This window comes from Suillus bovinus, assembly GCF_016758785.1.
Source record: "Suillus bovinus strain UH-Sbo-P2 chromosome Unknown EDB93scaffold_7, whole genome shotgun sequence".
In the NCBI taxonomy this organism is placed as follows: domain Eukaryota; kingdom Fungi; phylum Basidiomycota; class Agaricomycetes; order Boletales; family Suillaceae; genus Suillus; species Suillus bovinus.
This window is the reverse complement of record NW_024542063.1, coordinates 360,095-376,071: the sequence shown is the minus strand read 5'-3', so window position 1 is coordinate 376,071 and position 15,977 is coordinate 360,095. Positions and strand designations below refer to the sequence as shown.

Sequence of the window (15,977 nt, the reverse complement as noted above, 5' to 3'; positions counted from 1 at the left end):
ACGATCAAAGCATCCTCCTGATAAAAATGACAGATGGATGATCTCTTGAACCTGGCCACGATACTATGTATCTCGTTTTTGCCGTGTTGTTTAACGCCTTTGCCACAAAAGATAAATGTGCGGAGCGTAGATAATCACGGCAGTTCATGCAAGATGACCCCGTCGTCGAGAGCTTTCAACAAAAATGTTGTTTGGAAATCACTCAAAGCCGTGAGCATCATACACTATATGAATATTATTTTCGCCGAGCAAAGTTTTGGAGGATAATAAGCGCTGCCAGTGTTTGCATTCATTTGTTCTGCTGATATAATCGCCTATTAATATAGTCCAGCGTGTCGTAGTACCAACTTATTCGCACTTACAGCGCGCGGGATGAGTGCTAGAAGCACCCACAAGGGCTTTGGCTCATCACATGCCATCCCTAATAATCCTACCTTTATTGAATTTCCAAGATCTGACGGTGACCCAAGCAAGTGGCCCACAAACACTACCCCCCACGTAGACAGCGAGGGCCATGTAAACTACATGCGACAGGCTTCCCTCGATGAATCGTTATCGATCAAATGGCGTGTTGAAGTCGCTGCAGCCCTTGCCTCAAGGCTCAACATGGCTCGTGAGTACTCACTTTCATGTGCTGGCCACCGATCATTTATCTCACTCTTTCAACAGAGGGCAACTATGTTTTGCGAGGATGGCCTGAGGGCTATCAGATGTTCGATCACAACAAAGGCCCAAAAGATACCCTTCGTCATGATGCCTATCTTATAGGTAAGCTATGCTTCCCCATCAGCGCAATTAGTCGGCGTTTACTATCAAAATGCTAGGTTCCACCTATGCCAAACGCTTCCGCTCTGTCCCAGAATTTATTCCCCACGCTCTATGGCTGCTTACAGACCCTACCCTTGACCGCAGCAACTGCAGTTGTAAATATTGCAATAAAAAACCCCAACGTGAAATCACTGCTTCCATGGGCCTTCTTCCAAAGCGCCTTGGCTCTGCGCCCTCTGCCGCAAATACACCCACACGGATAGCTCAAACCCCTAAATTGAAACGCCAGCCTCAGCCACCTAAGGACAGACTCGTCCGGGATCAAGAGAAAAGCTCACGCGACAAAGAAAGGTTTAGACCATATGTTGGTGTGCGTCGTATCCCGAAACCTGTCAAACCGCCTGCACCAAAACAAAGCATGCTCAGAGAGCGCAACTCCGATTTAAGCTGTGCTTATGGTCCCGAAGTTAAAGTTCGTCGATGGTTCCGTGATGGCGAACTCCTTTGGTGCGCATTGAACACCCCGATCGATGGGCCGAGTGGCCCAGGCGGCGACGATTCCATTTTTTTCTGGCCAGGTCTCGTCGAAGAGACAAGAATGAAGCCTACGCCCATTTCAAAGGGTACAGATATGGATATCCTTCATGGACCATCAAACGGCCATCCGAGCTCGAACGCTGACTTATCCAATGGTGATGAGGAAGTCCCTTGGATCATCCGGCACGACCTTTCTTACAAAATGAAACTCCTTGGTATCTCCCAATCATTGTATATTTCAGACCAACTTGTTCTTCCATATCAGTCAGTCGCCCCTTCAGACGAGCTTATCCAAGCTATTCATGCAGTATCTTACGAGGACCTCGACCCAGACCCCGCACGCACTTTTGCATTTAATCCTTATTCCACATCTTCGGAAATTACCTTTGCAAAAGCCGCAGCTCCGTACGGCATTGCGCTGCAGATCGGCGCAAATATCTCTGGCTATTGGACACCTACAGACGACTGGGAGTTCAAATTCAGCATCGAATACCCCAGTTCCGGTCCACCACAATCAGTCAGCACATTCCAAAGCCTCGATTCAGTGATGAACTCAAGTATGGCACATAATGCTAACCTCGCCTCGTCCATGACGACACCCTCTGGCTCAGGCGTTTACACGCCTAGTATCTCTGCACCGCTGCCCCCACTGGCACTGACCCAGACGATCGTGCAGACACGCTACCAGGGCCTGTGGTGGGGTGCAGAGCGCATCTGGACAGATGAGCTCATTCGGCTCAAATTTTCTCGAAGCCAAATCGCTCCCGAGGGAAATGACCTTATCAGTGCACCTGCCGGTCCAAGCAGGAAAGCGCAGGAGTATGCGCGCTCCATGGGCGGCCAGGTTGGTGGCGCTGAGGGGCGGGGCGTGTTCATGCGCCTCGAAGGATTATTCGTTGCCGATCCACCGAATGGGAGAGGATCCAAGGTCTGTCATGCAGTAGGGACGCTTTATGAACTCGTGGATGAAGACTGGGAGGAAGAATTGGACGATCGAGAGGTGATAGTTGACAAAGGAAAGGGTAAGGCGCTCGAAGATGGCAATTCAAAAATGGATGGGTCGTTTGAATTGGATGGTGTATCATCTGGACTTCCATTTATGAATGGTCCATCTCCACTGAAACCACCCCCACTCGCAAACCCAGATCCAGCTATTCCCGTCGAAGCCACGACATCAGATGTTCTTTCGCACAGCAACGTAGCTGGCGCTTCCACTTCTGCCTCTATTGCACCACAAAATGACGCGAACAACGCGCTCTCGCATCCAGTCCTTAGTGCCTTCCCACTACCGAAGGCCCCCGACGGATTCAAGTTCCGCCCCATCCTAAAGCCGGGCTATGAGATTGTCGTAGATCTGACGTGGATCGCGGGGCGGTATTACCCAGGCCTTCTCGAACACCGGCTTCTCGACAGGCACGTCGAACGCGCGCTCGCTGCTGGTGGGACTCAGTTATGGGCTCTCGAGGGTCTGACGGCTGGATGCTATAATGCGATGGACCCTACGAAGTGGAAACCCACTCGCACGGCGATGGTGCGGGAGGCAAGTCATGATGCGCGGGTAGGGCTTGAGGAGCATTGGAAGAACAAGGAGAAGGAGCGTCAGGAGGCAAAGCTGCTGGAGGGGGCATTTTTGTCCCCGCTGTTGCCATTGGAAATGGATAGTGGCGAAGGGCCCGGGCTGGGTGAAAATTCTGGCGCTGCTGCTCCGGGACCAAGCGGTAACGAACAGGGTTATGTGAATGTCGAAGAGGACAGAATGGAACTGAGGGAGACGGAGAATGGGATGCTGGAGGAGGCTGCGATGGCGATTGATTAGTGAGTCAGCAGTTGACTTCCATATTTGTATCCCTTGCATGCCATCTAAGTACCCCACTAATTGTTTTTTACTGTGCTATCATGGAATGTACTGTATGTGAAGAGTTCAGACGTTTTCCGCTTGAGTGCTCTTGACTCCGCATAGTTGCTCTAACAAATTGTAGGTGGTCAATGGTGCTAGTTATTCCAACCACCAAATATATCTCATCCGCTGTTGTTGATATCCTCTCTACCACAGTCATTCTATCATTAGTATTTACTAGGTTTCTGCATCATCTGTCAGTGCATTGTATCATGTATGTCTCATTTTGAAGATCCGTCTCGTCTTCTTACTTTAAGTTCTAGCGCCGCAAACGCCAGTCCGATGAAGACGAATGGAACGCTTTAATCTGAATCAGATGTCAGTCTACCATCCTTATGAACCACCCTTTAACCCCGGTCGTGATCGAATGTCGTCGTACTCTTCGGCGCAATAGTCACTTATGGTAGTCCGTGTATCTGTCAAATTCAATGTATCACTGTTTCTGCGGAAGCATTGCACTGTGCATTCTACCCAAAAATGGATTACAAACATTTGTAAATACTCTCCTCCTCGTCTCTACCAGTGGCAAATATCGGCGCCAGTCAGCACGTTGCCGAGACCTTGTACATCTTTATGACCGTCTCTCATAGAAAGCGACAACACCAACCGGATGAAATCCAAAGTATGCGGTTTCCTCTATCCATTCCGATGGTATCTTCTGGAATACTTTCTCACGCTTCATTTATGTAACCTTTGCAGCTGTAAACGAGCCCGGCTTGCAGATTCAATGTGATTGTTGTCAGTGCGACTTGACGCATTCTGCTCGTATAAAGTGCGCCGATCCTGTATGCGAGCCAGGAGATGGCGTGGATATCTGCCCCGCCTGCTTTTGCGTCGGCAAAGAGTTTGCCAAACACAAGGCAGCTCATGCATACCGAGTTATTGTACGACATGATCGCATTTGATGCACGTTCTTGTATTGATTGGTATTTTAGGAACTTCACTCGTATCCAATTTTCTCTGCTGACTGGGGAGCAGATGAGTGAGTTAAAGTTACCAATGCCTTCCTCGTCGGAGTCATCGCTTTAGCTGAAATCTATTTATAGGGAGCTCTTGCTTATCGAGGGAATATCTCAGGAAGGCCTTGGAAATTGGCAGATGATCGCAGAACACATTGGCACTCGTACAAAAGAAGATGTCCAAGAACACTACAACAGCGTCTATGTCGATTCCCCCAATTGGCCGCTTCCTGTACGTCTATATGATTCAAGTTTGTCCCTTCACTGAGTAAATTGTATTGTAGCGGATGGATGTCCAATTTAACATCGATCCAGATGAATTCCAGGCTCGCAAGCGCAGACGAATGTCAGCGATGACCATTTCTCTACCTCCACCACCCAAGACAGCTCCAACCTCCGCTCCCGGGGTACACGAAATTGCCACTTTCCTCCCTGGTAGGCTCGAGTTCGAACACGAGCTCGATAATGAGGCGGAGGATCTTGTGAAGGATCTGGAATTTGGAATTTGCCATGCATGGGACGGTGATCAGATTATAGAAGATGAAAATGACGCGGATGTCCGCGCCAGGGCACGGATGCAAGAAGAGCGCAAAACTGTTGTCGATTCCAGGAACAGCAGTCAGCCGCCTGCTGTCAATGGTGTCAATGGCATTATGAATGGCAACGGACATCTTCCAATGAACTGCGATGCGCGTGTCAAATCAGAGGAACCGTCTAGTGAACAGCAGGTTTCAACGGAGGACGACGCAAATGCGGAAGAAGCGACGCTGCCTCCCCCATATGAGACAGAAGAATCGCTCGCCTTTAAGCTGACTCTGATAGAGATGTACAATCAGCGTCTTGACAAGCGACGAGAGGCCAAAGCTATCATGTATGAACGAGGTCTCTTGGAATACAAGAAGGTATATCGGTGTGCATGCTGCACGTCATAAACTTACTTCTTTTTCAGATGCAAGCCGCCGAAAAGAAGCGTCCGAAAGAAGAAAAGGACATTGTACAGCGGCTCCGACCGTTCGCTCGACTTCAGACTGCCGAGGATTTTGAAGTTTTCGCAGCTGATATTCTCTGTAAGAACTTCTAGCATTGTGGTGGAAACGTGCTGATGATACTATTGCAACAGACGAAGCCATGCTAAGGAAGAGGATACAAGAACTGCAGCATTATCGGCGAATGGGACTTTCCACTCCGGCCGATATCGATAAGTTTGAACTCGATTCCATTCGCAGGGTGAGAAATTCACATAATTGTTTTGTCAAATCATGCAGCTTATATGTACGGTTAGACTCAAGCGAAAGCAAATTTATCTCGCGACTATTATTCTTCAGAACGTCTGGCACAGCTTCGTGCATCAGGCAGTACGAGTATGACATTTCTTCGTTTTCTCTGTTTACGTTCTTCACTGACGCTGTTGCAGGAGATTCAGAAGGTCGCAAAAGTCACGAGAGAGAATCAACTCCGAAACTTGGGACTCCTGCTGGAACGGGTCCTCCAATCCGCAGACCACGTTCGTTTATTTCATCCGAAAGTATCGCGCAATGGCTCACTTTATTATCAAGCTGCCCCTCTCAATCTTGCCAATAGCCCATCCTTGCATTTACTCACTCCAGCCGAGCAGACCCTCTGCTCCCAACTCCGAATCTTGCCCAAACCATATCTTGTCATCAAAGAGACCCTCGTCCGGGAGTACGCTCGTCGTGGAGGCAAACTTCGCCGCAGGGAAGCGCGAGATCTCGTCAAGATTGATGTGAATAAGACGAGTCGAGTTTGGGACTTCCTAGTGCAAGCCGGTTTCCTCAAAATCACACCTGACCCGCCACCTGCTGCTGCTCAGGATACCTCGTACGTGTAACGTTTTCCCTGTAGCCGGGTATTAACGAGATTCTCTAGTATGAACGGCATCTCCCATACATCACTGAGTGTATCTCCATCCAAGGAGACCTCACGTATTTCACCGCATCCTCCCGCAACAGGGAATCTGCCCATTAATCAAAATGGATTTGGTCACCGACCAATGCCTAATCACACACCACCTAGCATACCTGCCCCACTCTGGCCTTCAATTTGACATCCTTTCTATCTTTGCCCCATCGTTTGCTTCGTCAAGCAGCATTTGTACCATAGCATTCGCATACATTATTTACCACATGCAACTTATGGATTCATTATTGAGATTTTAAACTCCAGAACCAGGTTGAGCGTAGATCGTCAATTATACTGCGGTCAACCGGGATATTAGCTTTACGCAAGTGATCGTCATTACTACGCAGATGTCAACGTCTCTCCAACCAGACATGACGTAGAACTGATAACGGCCCAGGCACAAACGCGTTAGGGAGTATTTTGTCTTCCCGGATACCATGCACTCACCTTGGAATAATGTCTGTTGCCAGAATCGCATCTGGGAAGACGGTGAATCACATCATTCATGCCACAGGTGTCCAGGGAAACCTACAAGATCGTGACGAGTATTTGACCATCGCGCTATCCCCTTTTCTTTACGAATTTGATGCATGCCACCAGATTGCAGGCGCTGCTGGAGCCCAGAAATAGACCATTGTTTTAAAAGAGATATCGGGACATGGCAACCGCTTTCACGTCAGTTATCCTGTGTCGTCGGTGAGCTTCCGTTGAGGTCGAAGATGAAGGATTCGTGACGTACCGGAACGCGTCATCTATGATCGGAATCCAAGGTCGATGTTATTTGTCATGCGGTTGATCCCTCTGAGATGGATAAGTCAGACGGAAAATTGAGGATGGCGTCTGTATACGCACATCCCCTCGACTACTGTGTCCATTAATGCCTTCGGTTTGTTCCTTCAGCTTCTCTGCGGTCGTACAATACGCCATGCTTGACCTGAAGATGCGTGGGGGAATGTCAGGCAGCCAACGAGGACAGGCTTCGACCTTATTATAAATCCCGCTGCCCTCTGGGTCCGCTAGGACGACCTGCACCTCCTCGTCCATCAATTTGAGAAATCGTCCAATGCCTGCGATCGTTCCGCCCGTCCCTACATCGTATAGCATTGAAAACCGGACACTTTGAACATATCACACACGCACCTGCTCCAGATACAAATGCATCAACATGACTATTAGTTTGACGCCAAATTTCTGGACCGGTCCCGTCGTAATGGGCTTCAAAATTGCTGCAATTCTATGTACATGTGAGTTTGATTACCATAAATTTATCAGGGCAAGCACCTTCGACAAAGAAGCCCCTTGGCTTCTTTAGCAGATCTTCATTCAATGGGTCATCACTGGTGCCTTCTGCATTAACGTGCGTCGATGTACTCGTCACCACTAGAGATGCAGAACCTGTATGGAGCTCATGGTTTTCATGGGCATCCTCCAAGCCTTTTACTATATCTGAACGTCCGAATTCGATGGCTGCTTGTCTTGCGATATTCTTTTTGCAGATTTGTGAATGTTCATTGCAAGGTTTTCCTCAACAAAGAAATTGCCCACCACATACTGGGATCATTATGCCAATTCTGGTAAATAAATGAAACGGTGACCACGATATGAGCTCGAACCTGTTTTTTTATCGACGATGCTAGCAGGACGAACGCGCTTGACATCAGCTCCAAGAGCCTGTAATGCATTAACCTTCTCTTGGGCCACATCATCCGGCATGATAATCGCTAAGAAACGTGAGATGGGTTCAATAGGTCGAGGAATTTGCCTACTTGTATTATATCCCCTACAACATCGTGTTATCAGATGCGACGTTCTCGCACCAGAAGCAGGGTCACTTGCCTTTCCCTGGCTATCGTCGCTATCGAGATCCAACAGTGCCTTCAAAGATGCGGGATCCAGTGTGAGGGTGCAGCAAACCTTGTCGTTCCGCGTCCTCGATTACTTCACATTCGTAGTAAGAGAGGTATTTCAGGTCGAATATTGCTGCGCGACAAACTCACTGCGCAGAACAACTCGGTCCTTGACACTCCCTCCGGGATTCAGAAATTACCAATTGCCACAAAGTTGGAAACAATGAATTGGCATGTTCTAGCTCGAAACACACCTCTGCCTTTCCAAGAATCCCGACTCCCAAAGCATCACTCAATGAGTTGATCCTCATCAAAGGCGTATTTCCTGGACGTTCAAACTTGGATACCCTCGAAGAACGCTCAAACGGCTGAGAGACATACCTATCAATCCAGTGACACCATACACGACTTCATTGCTTCTCAAATGAATTGGCTGAGACTCATGTTGCTCCTGCGAAAGGCTTTGACGTCGTCGGCAGCGCCAGTATGATGATATGGACGTGGACGTTACAGACAAAGTAAATCCGATGATGATGCCAAACGTGATATGACGGACAACCGTGTTGGAATACCAGGGAGGCTAGGTCAACTCGGAAAGTTTCATGGCATGAAGTGAACGAAGTTCTCGAAAAACGTGCTCAAGCTTATGATTGACGTACGTGCATATGACGCGGACTACGACACCTGTGGCATACAGCTGAGAAATCAGGACGCGGGTTTTGCCACACAAATAATATCACCAGTATCTGGTTACTCTGCAATAGAACAAGGTGACTGCAGGTCGCAGTCTCGCTTTCGACAGCCTTGTGTAAGTACGCTGGCTTATACTGAGTTCCCGAAAGCTAAGCCTTCTTGGTGTAACGTTTATGCGCGGGTGGTGGTCAACCAACGTGCGTGGAGTCTGGGCGCCTATAAAGGTATCTAACAGCCGTAACCAAATTCAACTTTATTTATGCTTTCTACTACGCGTACGGTCTTCGAGCCGTCATCTGTCAATTGTTTTTATCACATCTCTCTTTGCACGCTGGCCTGCCGGTGTTTATTTGGCTGTCCATGTCAGGTCCGACCCGCCCCATGGAGCCCCCGTCACTAAACGCCTTTTCCCTTTGGCGCTGTCCAACTACCCTGCGCCGCTTCTCACCCATTGTCACTCAAGGATCATTCAATGCTTGAATGTCCTTTTACTAGCTGGTTAACGAGCCTCTCCTCTTCAATAACTATTTTTTGCTGTGGTGTTGCTCACCAAAAGCTTCTCAGTCTTGCCGCCTACATCAGACCGCCCTGCTCTATGTGTGGTCGACGCTGTAGGAAATTTAGTGTGCAAGTGCCTGGCGTTCTGATTCAAGGTACGTTCACTGGTGGACACAAGTATTACGCGTTGGGCTTGACACATACCTCCGACATCGCTCTGGAACCTCCCCAGTCAAGTGTACACAAATGTTTCACTCTCTCCAATATGAGCGCTGACGTAAATAACATACATCTACCAAACATTTCGCATGGCTAGCCTGCCGTAATACCTTCAGGGCGACCCACTCCAATTACATGCATTTGTAACCCACACTGCGGCGACTGCCACTGGTCTCAACCCTATTAGTAAAGTGCGCTAGCTCTTAAATCTGAGTACTGAGTCTGTTTACGGTACCTGTTTGTCGTTAGATCGGTCTTACCGCTGTGACTATTTCGACTACTATGTCTTTATTCCTCCAATTTATGGAAGACCTTGGGGTGCGGGAGTATGTCTATATAGCGTACGATTCGTCTTTGGAATCTCACCTAATATTGGCTAGGTCATTCTCCACAGCTGGTCATACGTTACTACTCTATGACTATTTCCTGACTTTTGGAGAAGAAGTGAGTTTATGACCCGGAGGTGATAAGCATAACAATAATGTTCACAATACACCCTTGGTCTCAGGTCGATTACATCTGGGACTCTCCCTGGACGGTTGTGAAAATCACGTTTCTTCTAAGCCGGTACGGAAACCTTATTGGACAGACTACCATCCGGCTGGAAGAGGCTGGTCTTCTCGCACATCATTCTCAAAACGTATGTTGCAGTTTCATAGACAAAACATCTATCGAGCGATTTATTTCGTGCCAGTTCTGTCGAGACTTCGCGATTTTTACCTCTTGCTTTATGTTTGTATCCATCGAGTCGATGCACAGTGCGTACATCTGCTCGATAATCATTGCACGTCTTGAGAGTTTTGGTTTTTTTCAGTCCTTGTGCTCCTGCGCACATGGGTCATCTGGGGAACTCAAAAGCGTGTGGCGAAAATCCTCACCTGGAGCTACGCGGGCTACGTCGTTGTAATGTTGTCTAGCTCAGTGTACGGATTATACGCCGGTGATAGTGAGTCATTTTGCATCATTTTTATTTTTATTTATGAAATTGGTTGCGCTTCTGTAGTTCAGTTTCAGTTTCTCGACGTGATTCAAGTTTGCGTAGCGACAGCGCCTAGTAGGTGATTGTTATTTAGCTCTTGCAGCATATTGATAGTTTGCTGCCTCAAAGAATATGTGGTGGGTTGTTTTTACATCGTGTTTGGTCTATTGACGGACGTCTCGTTGGAATTACTGATATATGACGCTAGTGGTCAATTTATGCTGCAAGGTTAGGATGTTTTGTTCTACGCGCTTGCGCTTGCTGAACCATCAACCCAGCTTTATTTTTGATACAGTACTCTTCGTCTTGACGATGCGAAGTCTTCGGATATACTCTAGGGAATTTCAGCAACTCTACCCATCTAGTCTCCTCCGTGTACTCTTTCGAGACGGTGAGCATGCTTTGTGGAGCATTTCGTCCACAATCAATTGACCACAAATATACAGCGACTTTATTTTTTATCGTAAGCGTAAAAAAAAACCTGCATAATGTATATCGTTGCCGACAACACGAATAGGCTAGTGTGTTCAGTAACACATTGACCGTCATCTCTTGGTGAGATCCGTTCATACTCTTGACTCGTTCTATCGCCTCATTATGTTCAGGACTGCATTCAGGACTGTCAGTATCCCTTTTCATAGTGGACTGCTGTTTTTTCTGATCGATTTACAGGATCCAAAATATTTCCTTGCTAAAGGGTGCGTTAGCCATAATGCGACCCCATCACATTCGGTTAAGATATTGCATGTAGTTTTGCGACTCCGGTACTTTCAGTAGCTGGTCAGCGCCTAGTCCTGAACCTTCGAGGTCTTCAAACACGTTCCTACGCAACTCGCGATCTCAGCCGTGAAGTGGACCGGCAACTTCGAGCATTTGCTGATGTGGGCTCTCCAGGCCTAGATGATGTAAAAGAGTCGTGAAGGTGTGTGGGAGTAGGTTAGTATCGGAGATATGGTTTCAAGGTTTATCTTGGTTAACTCGGTCACCATCTGTTATAGGGTGTTGTTCTGTACCGAGACATCAGGGAATCGATTGAACATGGACGACTTCGTGCTTACCTTTATTCTGGGATTTCCTAGCGTTTCCTATGCCCCTTTTAAAATTTTGTATGTATTTGACTGCATACCTCAATCTCAGTGACCATCTCCGACTGACTGTAACTAGTGATAGACTAACGAGTAGCTAACCTGCCCTGTAATAAATTGTGCTATCGTCTGATGTGACTCATGTTTGTGGTTCCCTTTCTCGTAACAAACCAAATATCCCTAAACAGGTAGGCTTCCGTACCTGACAGAACGTATTTGCTCATTCAACCAACCGATCACTGCGTGGGCCCTAGCCAACGTCGAGAAAACACTAGTCATGCCATCGTAGCTCTGCGCTTCGGCAAGTACGGCTCGATCATGTGCATGAACGTCCAGTTTCAACCATCAACACCCCTCAACTTGAACTGCAACTGTACCAGATGACGATCATTCGCTACACTTGTCCGAATTGGTCCGCCAAGGCATCCTCTCCCGATTGGCTTATCCAGTTCCTGGATCAACGACGGGGCTGAATAGTGAGTTGTGTGGATTTGGTTGTTTACGTTTGCCTGCTGTACTGATCCCATGGAGTCCGAACTTTTACTCCACACACCAGGAATTCAATTGCCCTAAGGTCACAGAAATCAGGCAAGTACGTCATAGTATCTCACCACTAATACGGAGGTCGGTTTTTTTGTGACGTTAGGGAATGGTGTCTGCCCACGAGGACTTCACTAACCATGAATGGGATGATTTAGATGTATACCTCATCGCCAAACTCAGCATATTGATCTCGCAGAACGGAAGGATCTTAGGAAATCCGAGGATCCAGGGCAAAACTCGTTTGGTGATGACCTTTGCCGTCTCAGTTCCTTCATAACGTTCAATGGCGTCGACTTGATTATCGTCAAACTCGACAAGTGGCAAGCGTTATTGCTAGGAGCAAAGGGAAAGGAACGACTTCTGCGGCTGAGGCGTCTGATGAAGTATGTTGCTAAGTGAAAACAAGATCAAATGTCGATGACCACAATTGCGACGACGACTTACTCGTATTATTTAGCGCGCAACTCGAGCCACGCGGGCGGCGATGTTGACTGGGTTGCTATATATATATAGGCTATTTCATTATCATCGACAACTACAAATATCAAGCTTATTATAAGGATTCTTTACCAATACCATCACTCCTACTCGGATCATCATTACGGTACTCGTTGTACACTACATTCATCAAAATTCAAGAAGAGGCCAATAACGGCAGAGACAAGCCTATCAGTGACCGTGTGTACTTAGTAGTCAAGGACGAGGCTTCAGTGCTCAGTCTTGCTAGCCTTAGCTACATCTGGCGGGGCGGGTTCTCCAACCGCCGTGGCCCATCAACTGACAGCCAATAACCGCAGTTCACATAACTGTTCACGTTGAAGATGGCTACCCTTCTTTCACCAGCCTTGTCCATGTCCACCTCCGACTCTACCTCGTTCTCTCAGTACCACTCTCTCCGCCCGTCTCCAACACCATCCTAAGTTCTTCATCTTCCAGTGGCTCTTTGAATCATGCAGATGAAGGTGCGTCATTCCGTTCTCCAGTTTGTTGCCTCGAGGCGGGTGTTTACGGCAGAACAGAAAATCTTACCATCACTGCGTCGCGTTCATTGCTCGCGAGAAACAAGGGGAAACGAAAGAGCCACGAGTGCGTTCCCTTTCAATCCACTTCAATCTAACTCGTAATCTAACGCACGTATGGCAGAGACATTCGTCTCCTCGCCATCTCCACACACATCACCGAACTCTCGTATAGTATATCGGACATCCAGACGCGTATATTTGGTACGCGACTTCTTAGCCCCATCTGTTTCTTACCCACACAATCTTTAGAAATACAGGAACTACGGCACAAGTCTCAATCTTCAGGTGATGCAGCCTCCACGACCGTTGTCATCGACAAAGCTCTTATGACTCTTGATGAACGCCTTGAGGCCGTCGCCCATGGCATGAAATCCGTATCTGAATCTATTGCCCCTTGCCAGAACCAACCCAACGGTACCTCCGACTCCGAACAAGCTGCACTGGTCCGCAAGCATGCAGTCCTGGTCACCGAGTGGGAAGCCGTGCAAAGTGACACGGACGTTCTCAGGGAGGAGTTGAAAGAGGATAAATGGCTTACTGTGTTCAGAACTGTCACAGAACAGGCGGACGGAATGATGGGAAGCTTAGAGAAGGCAGTCAATCGTTGTCAGGTGTGTTCGTGTATTCTTGATGTTTGTCTCATCTTTGCAAACATCGCACAGGATTTCATTTGGCAGGTGCACCGGGGAGGTGCAGAGGATTCACTCTCGCGGTCCTCATACAGGGGCTCAGTTAGTTCAGACAAGAATCCCTTGAGCATCGAAGTATTCAACGAGTTGCTTAGCTCGTTCGAAGCAAAGAAAAAGTGGGTCTTTCTCCTTTTGCATTATACTTCTCACTCACACTTTCCTAGGCACTACGTCCCAGCCACGTCCAAGGTACTTGCAATCATTGACAATGGCGTGCAGAATCGTGTCACAAAGAATGGGGAGACACTCCGACGACATGGAGAATCTGCTAAGAGGTGGCGGATCCTCAAGGAACGAATGGCCAAGACGGAGAAAGAGATGGAAGCCGTGCGGAAGATACTCACGGGTGATGTGGCTCAGAGCGAAACAGGTTCCACAGCTTCAGGGTATACACCGAATGCGTACCTTGCGACGCCTGCAAATCGCTCTTCGAAAGGCCGCTCACCGAGCCGAGCAACAAGTTCAACGAGCACTCTTTCGCGGAGCATATCACCGCTGAGGAAGTTTGCAAGGAAAATTGCCGGTCATGTGCGGTCACCTCCAGTCCCCGTCACTCCCTTGCCTGTATCACGAGAATTGTCCTCGGTTTCAAGAGACTCTTCACAATCACAGGGTCCGTCATCGGAGCCAATCAAGACACTACGACGACAACGCACCTCTATATTCGCATTCAATCGGTCTACCAGTGGTACCTCACTTACACCAGAGAAGGCACACAAACATAGCCGCAGCCTCACGCCCGAATCCGCCCCCGGCCCCAAACGCCTTGACCGTATCGACGACCCGAATTCAACCGTGAAACTGAAAATGCCTAAACAGCCATGGAACAGCTCAACAAAAGTTGAGGCGCCGGATCCTGTGGCGACCATCAAGCCAACTCCCCCAAAGCGGCCAGACGCAAAGTCTATCCTCAATCCGGAATGTGCCCCTCTTGTGCCGAGCACGCCTTCACGAAGGAGCCTCAGCCGTAGTTCAAATGCGTCTTCACGGCCTTGGTCTCCTATGACTTCATCTGCATCCACAAACCCCTCTATTCCTCCTCTTCCATCTCTACGTCCACCATCACGAGCTCAAACACCCAGCCTTGGGGCGACACCACGCCCGCGGCCCAAGACCCCAAGTCACATTCCCGCACCCGCACTGCACTGGCGCCCCATGTCTGTACGGCAGCCTGATGCTGACGATGACGAAGAGTTCACGACTTTGATGCAGCGTGCATTTTCGCCTCCACATACTAATACATCTCCCAGCACCGTCCGTTCGTATACCTCGAGCGGCGTGCGTATTCCCCCACCACGCCCTCCAAGCCGATCACAGATACCCCTTCCCAGCGTGCACGTCTCTTTCGAATCACGTCCCTCGTCAACGATGTCCTTCTACCTGCCCCCAAAGCCCCCTTACCCCAGGGTCTCTGCTCAGGGCACAGACGCCCGAATCGCAATTGAAAGCAAAAGCTCAACAGATCTCGTCTTACGGAGGCGCAGGAAACAGCGGTATACGTACATCTGCGCGGCAGATTGTCGCAGGGAAGCTCCCTCCTTCATCATTCCGCGATTCGTCGACGACCCGGACGCCCAACTCGCGTCCGGGGTCACGGTCAGGGTCGTACACACCCATGGAGCGTGACCCGATACACATGTACGTCCCCGCGAGTGACAAGGACCCACTCGACGTGGAGGTGGCGGCGATTGTGAATGCGATTCCTCACGGGCTGCTGATTGAGCGTGTAGATCCCCCGCTCAAGGCGCCGCCGAAGGAGGGAGAGGAGATTAGGGCGTCATATGCGTTTTCGAATAGTTTGAGTCGGAAAGTGGTGACTTGTAAGCTGACGACGCTGACGCGCTCCGGGGCAAGGGGGGGCGGGATGTCGAAGAAGGTTGTATGTCGGGTTGGAGGAGGCGGGTGCCTGTTCTGTTCCTCTATTAGTGGAAGGTGTTAACATGGACTTTTTCAGGTTGGCAAGATTTGCAGCTCTACATGCTCAACCGTCAGGCAGGCATGCAGATTTGAACGAGAAACAGATACCCATGCATCAGACCTGAATTATTTTTTCACTTTGCACTTCTTCATATTTGATCAATCACGATTCAGCACCGTCGCACATAGAGAATCGCTAGTCGCGGAACAAGTTTACTGTATTGCATCACGATTATATCCTCATGTTCATTATGTCCGCTAACGCTTTGTGCAGTTTCCTAATTCTTGTTATCTTGGCCAGGGTTTAGTTGCAGCTTGCTATTGAATTGCTATGATGTTTGGCTCACGAGCGATGACAATGTTTGGTTTGACGCGTGCATGTCGACATCATCGATACTCATCGA

At 48.7% G+C, this 15,977-nt stretch overlaps 5 protein-coding genes across 5 annotated transcripts; 4 read left to right on the top strand and 1 right to left on the bottom strand.

The window, feature by feature from the left end:
• Nucleotides 1-372: 372 nt before the first annotated feature.
• On the top strand, nucleotides 373-3,121 carry EDB93DRAFT_1101035 (uncharacterized protein; the record flags this gene model as incomplete). Its single annotated transcript, XM_041447064.1, has 3 exons — nucleotides 373-613; nucleotides 670-768; nucleotides 825-3,121. 3 exons carry the CDS (start codon nucleotides 373-375, stop codon nucleotides 3,119-3,121), a joined length of 2,637 nt encoding a protein of 878 aa, XP_041311439.1.
• Nucleotides 3,122-3,775: 654 nt separating this feature from the next.
• On the top strand, nucleotides 3,776-6,339 carry EDB93DRAFT_1124228 (uncharacterized protein; the record flags this gene model as incomplete). Its single annotated transcript, XM_041448666.1, is given in 12 exon segments — nucleotides 3,776-3,824; nucleotides 3,902-4,086; nucleotides 4,138-4,184; nucleotides 4,249-4,393; nucleotides 4,446-5,063; nucleotides 5,111-5,228; nucleotides 5,282-5,388; nucleotides 5,444-5,522; nucleotides 5,576-5,665; nucleotides 5,718-6,000; nucleotides 6,018-6,020; nucleotides 6,049-6,339. The coding sequence occupies 12 exon segments, from the start codon at nucleotides 3,776-3,778 to the stop codon at nucleotides 6,224-6,226; spliced, it is 1,902 nt and encodes a 633-aa protein (XP_041311438.1). The 3' UTR covers nucleotides 6,227-6,339.
• On the bottom strand, nucleotides 6,340-8,508 carry EDB93DRAFT_1124212 (tryptophan synthase beta subunit-like PLP-dependent enzyme; the record flags this gene model as incomplete). The annotated part of the gene is given in 13 exon segments (XM_041448665.1): nucleotides 6,340-6,420; nucleotides 6,448-6,451; nucleotides 6,463-6,559; nucleotides 6,999-7,015; nucleotides 7,066-7,169; nucleotides 7,222-7,315; nucleotides 7,340-7,567; nucleotides 7,627-7,632; nucleotides 7,711-7,802; nucleotides 7,996-8,019; nucleotides 8,079-8,097; nucleotides 8,183-8,253; nucleotides 8,310-8,508. Coding segments are annotated over 11 exon segments (924 nt in total), but the record flags the coding sequence as incomplete, so codon positions are not given.
• Nucleotides 8,509-9,579: 1,071 nt separating this feature from the next.
• Nucleotides 9,580-11,540, top strand: EDB93DRAFT_808902 (uncharacterized protein). The gene is made up of 14 exons (XM_041457555.1): nucleotides 9,580-9,664; nucleotides 9,719-9,782; nucleotides 9,847-9,978; nucleotides 10,033-10,096; nucleotides 10,153-10,284; nucleotides 10,342-10,392; nucleotides 10,447-10,454; nucleotides 10,526-10,545; nucleotides 10,596-10,708; nucleotides 10,764-10,780; nucleotides 10,835-10,872; nucleotides 10,923-10,938; nucleotides 10,990-11,015; nucleotides 11,069-11,540. The coding sequence occupies exons 1-14, from the start codon at nucleotides 9,621-9,623 to the stop codon at nucleotides 11,235-11,237; spliced, it is 894 nt and encodes a 297-aa protein (XP_041311436.1). The 5' UTR covers nucleotides 9,580-9,620; the 3' UTR covers nucleotides 11,238-11,540.
• A 977-nt stretch (nucleotides 11,541-12,517) lies between these two features.
• On the top strand, nucleotides 12,518-15,924 carry EDB93DRAFT_1124182 (uncharacterized protein). The gene is made up of 9 exons (XM_041448664.1): nucleotides 12,518-12,846; nucleotides 12,867-12,907; nucleotides 12,965-13,031; nucleotides 13,089-13,168; nucleotides 13,217-13,578; nucleotides 13,630-13,772; nucleotides 13,821-15,026; nucleotides 15,049-15,554; nucleotides 15,611-15,924. The coding sequence occupies exons 1-9, from the start codon at nucleotides 12,767-12,769 to the stop codon at nucleotides 15,664-15,666; spliced, it is 2,541 nt and encodes an 846-aa protein (XP_041311435.1). The 5' UTR covers nucleotides 12,518-12,766; the 3' UTR covers nucleotides 15,667-15,924.
• The last annotated feature ends 53 nt before the right edge of the window (nucleotides 15,925-15,977 follow it).

What these genes read in the sequence shown, in the direction of transcription:
- EDB93DRAFT_808902 (XM_041457555.1), top strand. Translation starts at nt 9,621, where the DNA reads ATGTCTTTATTCCTCCAATTTATGGAAGACCTTGGGGTGCGGGA. An exon ending in ATCCATCGAGTCGATGCACA is followed by an intron (nt 10,097 to 10,152) that starts GTGCGTACATCT and finishes GGTTTTTTTCAG; the next exon opens with TCCTTGTGCTCCTGCGCACA. An exon ending in AAATATTTCCTTGCTAAAGG is followed by an intron (nt 11,016 to 11,068) that starts GTGCGTTAGCCA and finishes TATTGCATGTAG; the next exon opens with TTTTGCGACTCCGGTACTTT.
- EDB93DRAFT_1124182 (XM_041448664.1), top strand. Translation starts at nt 12,767, where the DNA reads ATGGCTACCCTTCTTTCACCAGCCTTGTCCATGTCCACCTCCGACTCT. An exon ending in CATCCAGACGCGTATATTTG is followed by an intron (nt 13,169 to 13,216) that starts GTACGCGACTTC and finishes CACAATCTTTAG; the next exon opens with AAATACAGGAACTACGGCAC. An exon ending in AGGCAGTCAATCGTTGTCAG is followed by an intron (nt 13,579 to 13,629) that starts GTGTGTTCGTGT and finishes AACATCGCACAG; the next exon opens with GATTTCATTTGGCAGGTGCA.